The sequence below is a fragment of the Mizuhopecten yessoensis genome, unplaced genomic scaffold (genome assembly GCF_002113885.1).
Source record: "Mizuhopecten yessoensis strain PY_sf001 unplaced genomic scaffold, ASM211388v2 scaffold2711.2, whole genome shotgun sequence".
NCBI classification, from domain to species: Eukaryota; Metazoa; Mollusca; class Bivalvia; order Pectinida; family Pectinidae; genus Mizuhopecten; species Mizuhopecten yessoensis.
In genome coordinates, this window is record NW_018485984.1 from 1,887,288 (window position 1) to 1,902,060 (window position 14,773).

The 14,773-nt window shown below is 31.3% G+C and overlaps 1 protein-coding gene across 2 annotated transcripts in view; it reads left to right on the top strand.

Annotated features, from left to right (window-relative positions):
• Positions 1-327: 327 nt before the first annotated feature.
• The window catches only part of LOC110445097 (homeobox protein Hox-D12-like), a 69,267-nt gene continuing 54,821 nt past the window's right edge, over positions 328-14,773 (top strand). The window contains exon 1 of one of the 2 annotated variants that reach the window (XM_021489487.1): positions 328-1,258. In XM_021489487.1, coding sequence (XP_021345162.1) covers positions 787-1,258 — 472 coding nt within the window. In that variant the 5' untranslated portion in view covers positions 328-786. The remainder of the gene's footprint in view (positions 1,259-14,773) is intronic. The other variant, XM_021489489.1, reaches the window with a different exon arrangement.

Sequence of the window (14,773 nt, forward strand, 5' to 3'; positions counted from 1 at the left end):
CCAATAGCTTAGGTCCGGACACAACTCTGGTTGTTCAGAAGCACTTGTAGAAAATTATCAAATTGAAAGAATACTTGAATATCCGTACATCTCTACAGTATTTTTTTTTCATTGGCGGTAGGTGGTCTGCCTCGAAGCTGATGTATCGAATTTTAAATTAGCCGTTCAAATAGATTTATAATAGAAAAACAAAAGCAATTTAGCCATTCAGTTTGTTATATCTTCAACTGTATGGTGTTTTTTCCCTAGTTTTATGCACGAGCAAGCTAGCGAATCAGTGATGTGTGACGACAGTGGCAGCCGCACGGTGACCTGACTGGGCCTAGGTAGAGCACAGTCGACATACGCCATCACTCCGCGTTCATAAGGACCAATCAATTGATCGCCAGCTATCGATGTGTAGTTATTATTTTAATGAGTTGGTTTGACAAAAAGAAACGGACCGATAGACACTATCTATGTCGTCCACACGGTTGGCTGGTGGAATACCTCAGTCTCACTGCGATCACAGGATACTGAGGAGGGGAGAGTAACATCGGTAGTAACTGTTGATGTAGCGAGCCTACAGTTAGTAGTTGTGAGACAGGCAAGCAGAAGGGGAATTGAGAAAAGCAATAGAATTTTACGGTCGGTAGTGAAAGAGCTATCATACGTCACAGATATCTTACACCATTACATGGTAGTGGCAGCATTAAGTGTAGAGTAGGATATTCTCGACAACAGTGATATTAAGACTATCACAACTACATAATCATACGGAGTTTTCTCAGTTAGTGTGGACGAACTATGGCAGCGATGAACCCATATGCTTTTCGTGGGTGGCACTTGCCCTCATATGCGGACGGGGCTAACTGTGACCGTAACTACCATATGTATGGATCCTGGCCACACTCGGGGTACTTTCCACCCGGGTCTATGTACTCCCTACAGACAGACACACCCAAACAGCACGGAAATGCCGACTGGAAATTGCAATCTATCTGCACCTCATCGTCGGAAGGTACGTCTCCTCGAGATCCATCGTTAATGAAGTCTGGCTATGAAAGTTTGATTTATAAAGCTTCGAATAACAGGAATGAATGTGAAAATTCATGTCGCGAGGACCCTCAAAGGAGTTGTTGTGCAATTTCATGCACGTGCAACAGTCATCAGCGTTTGAACGTGCTAGACAATACTTGGCGGGGTTCAGAGATGCCCTCAGCCCTGGACCTTAACAAAGCATCCTCTGTAACAGCATACCCCTCGTTTTGCCAAAGAGGTAAGGGTTAAAATAATGACAGGTATATGTCATATAGACATATTACCTGTCGATAATCATTTGTAAACAATCTCCTTATCGTGGCGTAACTTGTCAACAGTAAACAAACAACTTTAATAGTAAAAAATTCAGGTATTAAATGAATTGAAATGAACTTACCTACTATCACAGGTAGACTTCATTAACTTAAGTTAATACTATTCATTTATTGTGAAAACACTTTAAGTTTTTATGACATTTCTATTATGACTATTTATCAAAACTACTTATTTTAAGAATCACATGCAATCAATTATATTACTAATTAACAATAAACATTTAACTAGTATGCAATAGGCTTGGTTTACACCTGATAAACAAGCGCCCATATAATGTCAATGTCCTATTCAATGGTTTAATCAATGCAAAGAGCTGTAACACAAAGATAAGTTAAAACCTCACAAATTTCATGATAAAAAACATATTATGCATTAAAGGTTTAAAATAGATTATAATTATTTATATTTTTCTGGATATTTAACACTTTTAATGGATATTGATCAATTGTCATTCAATGTAATGGACATAAAGATATATCTATATATATTTTTTATTCGTTTTATGCTGATATACCATGTATATACCAATGTAACTACATTTCAATATCGGCAAAAATTCTCTTTAATTCTATTATTGATATATAAAATCTCTTCGCACGCAACTTGGTAACGTAGCACTGCATTATATATTGATGATGGAGCTGCAAGAACACCCTGAATGATGTTAAAGATAAAATTCGTATTAAAACGAAATGATTATTTCTGCTTTAATGAATTAAGCTCTTGTGAATTAACAAAACGTTAGCGTCCATCATCCACCCAATAAATGAACCGGGGGGCATTATTTGAAATTTTAATCTGTTCTGTATATAAATTTATTTTTCTACTGCATTTTGACTAATAAATTGATATGGGTTATCAGAAGTAGGAAAGTTTTCTGATAGCTGTTCAGTAAAGATAAAGAGAATTAACCCTTTGAAGATTTTTACCATTCAGTGATATATTATAATGATATCACAAAGGTAATAACTGTTTCTGTAAATGTATTTCAGTTTCCGTTTGTGCATAAACGCTGTAGTACTGTAATTTTCCCTTTCATAACGACCAAAAAATATATTCACATTAACATCACTCCATTTTTTTCCTTTTTTAAAAGCGAATGCCCTTTTTTATTTCAAGTTTGACGACTATTCATGAGGATAAATACCAAAATAGACAGGATATGTAGGCAAATCTGAGACTGTTTTATCATTTAAGTCGTTATGTCCTCTGAATGTGATGTCTGAACAGCAAAGTACAGGGATTTGTAATATCTGATAAGTTTGACGGTAGACGTATTTAGAGATTTCTCTGATTCGGTGTCGCGACATTCATCTGTAGGGATGATAACAGTAAATTGTCAATGCCCATAGGTAGAAATGTTTCCCTAGTACTTAAAAGGTAAATCCAACAGCGAACATTTCACTTAGTCCTCCGTTCTTAACGCTTTAACAAGCAAGGGATGTAAGATATTTAAACTTATTTTAGATAATAATGATTTATGGAAAATTTTAAACATGAATGGCAAATTCACACCTTTTGGAGTAAAGTAAAAAATAAAATGGAGCGACGATAAAAGGATTTCCTCCTCAAAAACGTTAACATATATATATATATATATAGTACTTTAGACCCGGTAACATTATCGTTTGAAAAGGAAAGGAGGCGAGAAATTGTCATAATGGAAAAGTAGATAACGACAAATTTAGCACAATATATGTAAATATCATTGATATGGGTTTAAAATATTGAATGTGAAGATGTATGTGCGTTTGGACCATGCGCTGAATTATAGCTTTATTATTCATGTTTATAGAATCAATTACAATTCATTTACCATATCTACCGTACTATTTGTTGAGAGCAGAAGTTCTCATAAATTAGACATCATAATACATTATATGTTTGGCACAACTTTAACTATTGACAAGAACCTAATTTCATTATGAAAGCCAACACAGGATATAATTGTAACGCTCCTAACATCCCCGACCAGTCAAAGGGAGATAATTTGTGACGACCCTCCTACTGGGCGGATCATTATGTCATCCGTATTCCTGCATAAAAGTGTATTTGCGACAAGAAAAATGTCATGAAGTTAAAACTTTTGACAGAAGGGTTCATCATCCTTAACTACAGTTCTTGTAAAATATATTCGAAATAAATCAAAAGTATGATATTAAGAAAACATCGTGAATACTCAATGGTAAACAAAGCAAACTTTGATACAAAATATCCATTCAGTCAATATTATAAATATGTAGTTATAAGATTATCAAAACGAGTATAATAAAATGTGCATTTTTCGACAAATTGTATGCAAAATAATTGATATAATAATTTTGAAAATATGTTATACATCATCATAAAAGTGATCAACATCAAAAATATAACTTCAAGCTTAAATTATATACACAACTATACAAACGTTCTATATAACAACATGCTCACATGTTCCTAGACCTTGCCTCTGTTGCATTAGCAACACATTGATTAACTTTTATATTATTTTATATAAATGTATATCTTCTCCGAAAGGCGACAGAAAGTCTACAGGCTAGGTACTGTGTTTGATATTCGACACATGTTGATTTTACATTATTTCACGAGATATGAAGAAATTATTTATATACTAGCATCACGAATAGTCAGACGACATCTCCCTTCATTCATTGAAGAGTTATTGATGATTGTTTTCTTATTTAATACATAAAAAGTTAATTTATCTGTTAAAGGGAAAACACCAGAAAAACAAAATTTACAATGGAAGTATGCATGTGTGTGAAACATTATAATAGAACCGTTGGTTATGATAATTTAATATAACTTACAGAAAGTAATCAGTTTAAATGAATGTAGTTTGTTATTACTGTTCATAGTTTAATCAAGAATTTGTATACATAATCCATTATGTCATTTCTCTTCCATGTTGTAATGAAATTAAATTAAATTAAATTACATTAAATTAACATCTATTTAACATTCTTATATAATCGAATCAAGAGTACAAGTATACATCGGAATAAAAGAAACAGCGGCAATGGTTAAACTTAACTAAATAATATTTATTATAACATAGATAAAATAAACATAAATTAGTGCTACCTAAAATAGTAGGCCAGACAAAACATTAGTTGAACCTCGAATACATTGCATAGCTGTGCTCAAATAAAGGTACACACTTTATACGTTTATAATAAATATAAGCTTGGAAAATATAACACCTTAAGTAACTTGTTTGATGATAAATCATTCTATAAACACTAACGGATATATATTCAGAATAAATCTAGACATCATATAATTTTATCTTGACAACTTGTGAATAGAGTTGATGGGCGATGGTTAATAATTTTGTTGAATATATCTGCATTTTGTAATTTATATCGAATAATATTATTGTATAGGATTAACTGATCGTATATGAATTTTTTAATAGCAGGAATATCATGTTTTCATAACACGACATAGTCTTCTTATTCTATTGTTGTTTTCAATGAGATATCAACATTGCAGTCTTACTAAAAAAACAGAATAGGGTCCATGTGAAACGTTATGTATGGATATATTACATGGATGAATAATTTTCAACCTAGGAATTTCCTTTGTTCATATACTAGTATTAGCATGTTTTATAAATATGTCCCTGTTCCTAGTTGAGCTGCTTTTACTGATGATTACCGCAATTGTAGTTCCTAATTCCTCGCGCTAATTTATAGATGACACGTGTCTGTTTAGTGAAAGTAAAAACAAAGACTTGCAATGATAAATGTACATTAATTTGCCTATAAATCTTCGTTATAGATACGTCTAATGTCAGAGGTCGAGTCAATCTAAGATGTGTTTAGCATTAGAAATAACAAAATTCTACCAGTCTTTAGTATCGTTTATGATAGATATATATACATATATTTATATATAAGTACTTATACATAGGGGACATGCTTTACATTGTATGTTAGCATAACAAGACATGCATCAATATAAGCATTACATATACGTTTGTATAATCAATGAGGAAGCGCCTGTATCCTATCACTACACTACGTAGTATGTATATTCTTATTTTATATGAAATATAGTATAAAATGAGTATGGTGACAACGGCGTCGCGGCCAGGCATAATACCTGGCATGCTTTTCTCAGGTAAGACTTGACGACCGGACCACCCAAGTGTACTATTTTATTATCATACAGAATACAATTATAATAAGATTTTGACTTACAAAAATATCTCCGTATGTCCATTTGTAAGATGGAGTCAGTCAGACTTCTTATTTAATTATGTTTGCATTTTTTTCTTCGATAATAACAGTTGGTTTTGATAAAGTGCATTATCATTATTATTAGCAGGATGCAAAAAATAAGCTGTGAATACATATTTAAATATATAGTTTATGGCTATAGTAGGCTGATTCACTCAAAAAAGTTTCATGAGAGAATCACATGTTAAATAAAAAACATTTCCCCTTTAATCTCAAAATTTCCAATTTTTCTAAAGTGAAAAGGAAAATCTAAATTAAAAATTTTCTTTTTCAATTTTGAATTAAATAAGACCTTATACTTTTGATATTCAAAGGAGATTTACAATACCTTGCGTTATATTTTTAAACTACATCAACATAATTTGAATACAAAAATCTAATCGACATATTTTTTAGTGTATTTTTATTTTTTCTTTAAATATGCCTTGTCTAAAGCATAATTTCACTGATATTAGAATATGATTAATATTCAAATATTATTTAGTAATGAATTGTTATTAATTTGTAAAATATGATTGTCTTACTAACCGTATTATTGTTTGGTGTAAATTGTGTATAAATACATTTGTGATTTGTTGTTAAAATGATTTAGAATTACCTCGTGGTTTACTTAAAAAATCAGTACATAAACCAGATATATAATTGACGATTTAAATAGATAGTATTTAGATAAATGTAAGCACCTGGCAACATAAACTTTATATAGATTTCACACAAAAATAGCTGTTATTTAATCCAAAAACATCAAATAGACATATTAACATATTGGTTTATTTTTTATTTTTATCCTTATATTTTCTTTTAGTCTTTAAATTAACGAATACGAATGCAATTTAAATGCAAAAATAAAGAAAGCATTGTATTTTATTTATCAGTTTAGTATTAGAGAGAATTCACTTTCAAATAACTCAATGCTCGTTAGTAAAATGGCGTGTGTATTTTCTGTGATATCTAACAATGCGTTAATATCCTACGGCAAGCAACATTTCGGTCCTAAACAAAGCTATATGATTGATGTAACGTCCCCTAGCCTCGAGATATAACTACAGCAATCGAGTCACATGCATTGAATATGAATTTAACCAGCTTTAAATGTAATTAGCATTAACCGTTGTCTGTTGGTAATCTCGTGAGTAACGTGATGCCACACACATACCGGGCACCAATCCTTACTGGGCATGTGTGTATGTGTTTGGTTCTCTTCATACCACACGCATTCTCATGTAAAATCACTGACTTTTTTACGACAAAATGGCCGTTTTATATGATCCCTGATCGTCACAAGAGTTCCCCCGAGTAGATACGGTCGTAGGGTGATACACGGACTATAAACTTCCAACAGTTCTTTTAAGCTTCTCGGCACAATCGATTTTTTCTCTTCGTAAACAGAACATGACTTTTTTTTTAAGACACAAATTAGGGGAACTGATTCATGTTTTGTTTGATCTATGGCGTAATTTTGATAAAATTTTGACGTTTATTTTATCCTGATTTGGTATTGGTTCGTAACTAAAACACCGACATCTATCTTAACTCTAGACATTATATTCCTAATCCAGTAGTTGATATCAATACATGTCTACCTGATTCTTCTCATTCACAGTAAAACACAAAGTTGCGGTTGATAATAATAATTTTACAAACTAGATTGATAAAGTAAACAAGATTAAATATAGATTTTTGACAGTTTTGTAATAAGATGTACATAAATTAACGTACTTTTCGCTAAAACTATCATTAAGTTATAGTGAAAACCCTTAATCGGCATGTAGATAATTTTATCTTTTTATGTTTTATACACCCTGTTTTATAAACAGGATTATATGTTTGATATGGTTTCACTATCCTTATAAATATATATATGATCAAATAAATATGTTCCAATATTAAAATCATCATTAAAATATTCTGCAGGTGGTTTTCTATTAGTGTTTATCTTTTTCAATATTAAAGAAGAAGATGTTGAAGTTACAACTATTATACAAATATTTAAAATATATATATATATATACATGTTATAATACATTAACGAGTAAGATAAAGAAACTTCCTCTCTTGTATATTAATATTAACATGAAATGAACGAACACGTAGCTAAGAAAGGATGCAACAACATAACGCCGAATTACTATAGATAGAGATATTTCTATAAATACATATTGTGTGGTCATTTTAGTACTGTGCGGTCAGTGTAAATGATTAGATTTATCAAGTGCTAATGTCAGATTATGTTTTGGGATATGTAGTTACATAGCTATAACATTCAGTTATATCTGCAACTAAATTAAAAAGGACAATACCAGAAGTAGGAAAAGCGTGAATATATTTTCTTGGGATTACCACTTATAACTAGACAAGCTTCTCTTCTACAAATCTTGTTCAACTGAATAATCCATATTACGAGTTTGAATAATGTATATACTGAAAAAGTAACAAATAGTACATAAACGAGGTATGAATGTAGTGACAATGCGTATATAGATTTATTCATAAATCTTTGTTATATTGTTTTTACTTTTAAATACCCAAGTTGTTCTAGATATGACATTAAGAATTACTTTTCCATTTTGGTTTTGTTTAGACAATATATAAGACAAAAATGAGCATTGTTTTGTAAATTATCATACAAATCGCAAACCAGACATTGGGGGACTATGCAGGACAAAATACCATGTAGCATTATGTTTCGCAAACCAAATGTTGAACCCATATTACCCAACCTTACTTTTTGATCTTTAAAGAAAGAGAAATAAACTTTAACTAGGAAATAAATCTTAGAGACTTCATCGATTAAATTCAAAAAGGAATAGTACATTTTTAATGAAAGATTAATTACAAATATTTCAGACGTGAAACCAATACTATTGATGATTTTGAAATTTGATACATTGCCATTCTTTTTTAATCCATTATCTGAAATCATTTCTTTTTAATCTCTTCTCAAAAAGATAAAATCATAACTTAGATTTTTCGTGTTCATTGCCATAAATTTATTGAAGCTAATCAAAGGAAACACAATAGTTCTGATGTTGCATTGCTTCAGACCATAATCATCCAGCATTCTGCTTGTGTGAATTGATATATAAATGCACACATATCAAGGTGGGTACTAGGCAGGCCTCACACGAGCTCATGGACAATGATTTTACAAATATTGCACAAGATGTAAACTCTTTTGGCATCTTATCTGTACATGATGTCGCCTGTGTGAGGGACGCGATCAATGTACCTTGTTTATCAGGCACTTAAAGACGACGCAGCTTTGATCGTTTTCCCGCGGAAATTATGGACAGGGATTACAAACAAATCGACCCAAAGAATATGGAAACACTGAGGTGATAGTTAAGTCAAGTTTATAGTTGAAGATGGTTCGCCTTGTACTTGTGTCCTTTTATTCCTGTTTTTGTCCGTTTTTTTCTAGTATAATTATCTGTCAATTTATTTACATTAATCAGTCGATTCAATTTACTTAAACAAGTAAGAACATAACTGTGTATACACGTCGGAGTTTTTTTCTACTTTTAATTTACCCTTTTAACTTATAAGTTGTCTTGAATATATTTTCCCTTAGTATCTGCACCATAAAACTTATTTAGGTATTAGATATCTTATCAGTATTATATTATAACTATAATTTGCTTAAATTTTAATCTGCACAGAAAGCAGCACTTGTAATCATTTTTACCCATTGACATTTACTTATAAAGATTACTTAAATGAAGACATTCTCAAAGACAATTTTTTAATTTGTACTTTTACAATTTTATATCGACAAAATCTCCGTTGTTCATATTCAGCAATATGAATTAGTTTCAATAAAGCGATTATGTGATGATATAATATTTCTATTAATGATGCATTAATTAATACCAGAATCAATGAAATATTCTCAAATATATTTAATTATAAAATTAAATGTCCATGGCGTGTTTTTACTATGCTTCGTGCTTTCGCTCTTGTCATCAGACGCTCTCCATACAAACTGTCTCTGAGATAGAATGTTGAACGAGTATTGCTCACGAATTCACTAACTATATCGCTAAAGAAAAAGTACATTAATATTTCATTGTAATATCTTCAAACTAATAATTATTCCCAATCTTATCAAATCAAGTACTTAAGTTGAAATCTTATATTTCCTGTTTTAAATGAGTTGCGTAAATAATACCTCGTTGCTTGCCTAGTTTATGTTGTCGCGTGCAGATGACAATAAATCAATGACACTTGTCTAATAAAATATTCTTTTATGGAAAGACTTTTATTTAAATAAGAATTTTATAAAAACTATGCGAAAACATAAAACAAAAACCATGTGAATGGAGATAAAAATCAATTTTTAAAATGCAAAATCTATGCTTATTCTTTCAATACATTTCCATTATTTCTATATCTTACTTTTTGCAATTTTATTTAATTCGATAAAGGAACAATGACAATTACTTGTGCCAGAATAAATATTCTCGCTTGTTGGAATTCACGATTGTCTCTAATAGCGAATAAATGCGACAAACGACATCAGCTTACAAAATGTATGTGATAAATAGCAATACATTCCCGAAACCAGAACAACATCACTAAAATGCGGTTGTATCTAAAGATATATATTTTAAATAATTTGTGGACTTCGTGATTTCTTAGAACGTAATTATCTTTCCTATCATTTCTTGTATGTACATGATAAACAAATCACTGCGAAATCAGATTATTACTGCATATCATTAGCATGCCCATATTATCTGTTTTTATAGCTTGTTAGAACATGATAAGTAGGTCATTGTTAAATCAAACTGATGAATATATTCATTCCCTATGCGTACTTTTGTATAAATAGGATTTTAAAAAATTCCTGGGTGATTTTTTTATTATTATTTTTGTATAGCATTTGCTGAATATCCAATCTGTGAAACGTTTCACTAACACATCTGATATTTAATATATGATGTTTGTATTTGTAAATATAACCAAGTTACCATCTACATAGAACGAACAATGGCTCATCCTACATCACGTTTTAATATTATTTAGTATCACAGATAAATATTTGTTTCGATCGTGTTTCCATAAATCGGATTATCAATGAATATCACACAGACTAGCATTCTGTTTACATAGCTTGAGTGGGACGATGGTTGACGTGTTTTAGCATAAGAGATAAATGGCCAGTGTGAAATGTTACCAACAAGGGAATTGACCGAGTAAAATGGAATCACACAGAATATCATTCTATACAACAAAACTTGTGTGACATGATTACAATGATTATTTAGGTTTGTTTATCATATACTCCAAGTAGTATAAAGCAACGTGAATCAACAAAAAGCATTGTATCTCTTCCATTTGCCATCACATATGAAATTATTAATCAAAACTAAGTAGAATAATTTATGAAATAACAATTAACTGTTGAATCAAACGATAAGTTATGAAGAAATATTGTCTACTAGGAGTTCTTCCTGATGACCATTAAGTGGTATGATGGTATATAACACCTCTGCAACAATAGCAATGTACAGCGGTTAATAACTCGCGTGTGTCTTTGTTATACGGTAAGACGCTAATCAGATAGGCCCTGGTATCTCAAGGAGCAATATTAATGTACCACAGAATCGCGAAACAACAAACCACTTAGCGTTGTATCTTATATATCGCGTGTATTTATTGTATCAATAAAAGATAGAGTTTAACTATAAACATATCTTTACAATACATTTGAAATCGTTTTCGGTTTTATCTGAGTGATAAAACATACGCAAGGCAAAATAGTTCAATTAACGCAGCTTTCCAAAATAAATATCCTTCCAAAAGGATAATCTTATCATTCACACAGACTAGAACTGTCATGGAAATAGAAAGTGGTGAAGATAAGAATTACACTAGCTTTGAGCAATTTTGTAAGAATAATGTTACTATTCGGGAAACACGTCTATATTTCATTTTGTTGTTTTCCCTGACAAGCGTTTAATGAATCAGGTAGATATTTTAATATACCGTAGGTATCCCAGTCATGTGTACTATTAAGTAATCGAGTATGAGTTCCATTTGTATGGCTGCGATATGTAGGTGTTAAAACAAAACGTCAAACATAATTAAATATATAGAACCTCACGCAGAACTCAATAGTTGCCAGTATATCAAACATATGACTTATCACATCAACTCAATAGTCTTATCTCCACCAAATATATAGCTTAGCACATCGAACTCAATGCTGTAGTCGAAATCACATCAAATACATAGCTTAACACATCGAAGTCAATAGTCGGAATTACATTATATATATAGCTTAAAGCATCTAACTTAATAGTCGGAATTACATCAAATATATAGCTTAACACATCGAACTCAATGGTCGGAATTACATTATATATATAGCTTAAAGCATCTAACTTAATAGTCGGAATTACATCAAATATATAGCTTAACACATCGAAGTCAATGATCGTAATCACATCAAATATATGGCTCATCAAACTCAATATATAGTCGTAATTACATCAAAATATGCTCACCACATCAAACTCAAAAGTCGTTATTACAAGAAACCTATAATTACTTACATCGAACTGAAAAATTGTTATAAATCGAATATAGCTGATCATATCGAACTCAATAGTCTAAAGAATATTACAAATAGCTATCCATATCCAACTCAACTTTTGTAGGTACATTGAATATAAAGCTTCTCACAATGAACTCATCCGTCGTCAGAACACCATATATAGATACTAATCTGAAACTCAACCGTCGTCAGAACACCATATACAGATACTAATCTGAAACTCAACCGTCGTCAGAACACCATATACAGATACTAATCTGAAACTCAACCGTCGTCAGAACACCATATACAGATACTAATCTGAAACTCAACCGTCGTCAGAACACCATATACAGATACTAATCTGAAACTCAACCGTCGTCAGAACACCATATACAGATACTAATCTGAAACTCAACCGTCGTCAGAACACCATATACAGATACTAATCTGAAACTCAACCGTCGTCAGAACACCATATACAGATACTAATCTGAAACTCAACCGTCGTCAGAACACCATATATAGATACTAATCTGAAACTCAAACGCCAGAAGGATAATAAGCATGAAGCTACTCTTAAGCTCAAAAGTCGTAGGAATAACTTTTAATCTAACAGTCGTAATATATCAGCTAGATTGCTGATCAAATCCAACTCAATAGTCGAAACTGCATCAAATGTGTTCAACAATCATAAGAACATCATATTTATCTATTCAATCAAACTCATCGTTCGGAAGTACTCTGAATATGTAACTTTCCTATAGAGCTCAACAGTCGAGTGCTACATTACTATCTAACTATCCATATCCAATTCAACAATCGAATGGTATGATAAACATATAACTATTCATATGGAACTCAGAAATCGAGTGGTATGTCCTGTATGGAGATATTCACATTCAATTCATCACTCGTAAGAACATCATGTATAGCTACTCACATCCAACTCAGCAGTCGAACTTGCTTCAAATGTATGGCTACTCATAACCAAATTTCTCAATAGAAATAATGCATGAAATAGATATACGTCATCACATCGGATTCAGCAGTTGCAAAGAAATCAAATATATATCATATTTAACTCAAACGTGTAACATTTTTAAAGCGAGCATAAACCCATAAGGGAAGGAAGGAAGGTCTGATAATACATTTACTTAAACTACAGGCTGGAGTTTTATTGAATCATAAAAGACATGAATACTCTTCACCCAATCACAAATAACCCTTAATAGATTGCTTTAGGAATATGCAGTTTGGAGATTTATTCATTGCTAATATATAATCTTTAAAACTTGTTGGTCCATTAAAATCCAAATAACTTGTCTTATCTGACTTTATACCTCTCTATATTGCGATATAATTTACAATCACGATTAATCTAGATTTAACAAAATTTGATAAGTCAGTAATATAAGGCTAAGATACGTATACTGTACAGTATTATTTACATTTTATTGTTACACCTGCATGGTGTTTACAGGAACACAACACTTGTAAATCAGGAGACATTTGTGCATTAATTTCTTCACACACAACAGTTTTTGTATTGTTCTCTGGTTTCTGTTTATTATCAATGCAGTATCTATTTCACCTTAGTAAAAAGAGTCGTTTTGTATTCATTTTTAAATTGCCCAGATGATTTCTAGAACAAAATAACTGCATGATAATGTAAGTAGAATATATACAGATACATACAGTTTAAAGTCAACACATGACAGTTTAATGTTGTCTTTGTACTTGCATATTAACATACGTTTAACTCGAACACAAATCCTGAATGCAAATACAAAAACCATCCAATAGTCAAAATTTCAATTAATACCAGAACAAAATATAACACTGGAAAGGGGTCCATGCTAAGTGGCCGGTACAGTGTTAATGGTTTATCTCACCGACGGAATAATCATCACATGCAATGCCATTGCCGTAACATATACCAATAAAATCGTACCTGTCCCTGCTAGAAGTATGCATTTCTCGCGTAGGGACATGAAATACTCACAAACGATGCTTCCTCATACGATGACGTCTTGGTCATCTGTTGCTCAATCCCCATAGCCGGGATTATCTTAAATTATGTGTTCAGTTCAGCACTTTGAAGTATAATCAGGAACGCTACGAAAAAGGGAAACTAATTTTAGTTAAAAACCTGTTTTGAAAACCTTTATCCCTTTCTCATTGATCTCTTAATCAAAAGCCCTGAAATGCATTAAAGGTTTTAATGGTGTTTGTTCTATACGTTCAGAAACAATACAATACTTTAAACTTCCTGATCAAGTCAAGCTCAGATTTTAATGACCGATTGAAATGAATCATGAAACGGTAATCAACAATGTAATTAATTGCAAAAGTGTAATATATTTACATTTCGAATTCTTCATGAAGCTTTCGCCTTTATTTTAGGACTATTCTGAGAATTATAAAGTGCTTTCTTCATGGTATACTTATTTAATTATTCATAAAAAATGAAACAAAGAATACGTATAAAGAATATCTAATAGGAGTATTTATTTCTGAACATTAATAAAGAATGAAAGTGTACACATCAATATAAATTGGACCCTTTTACCGTAAAGCTTTTCCAATTAATTCACTCGGGGTGATATAAACACGTGTTGTTGCTTTCATTGAT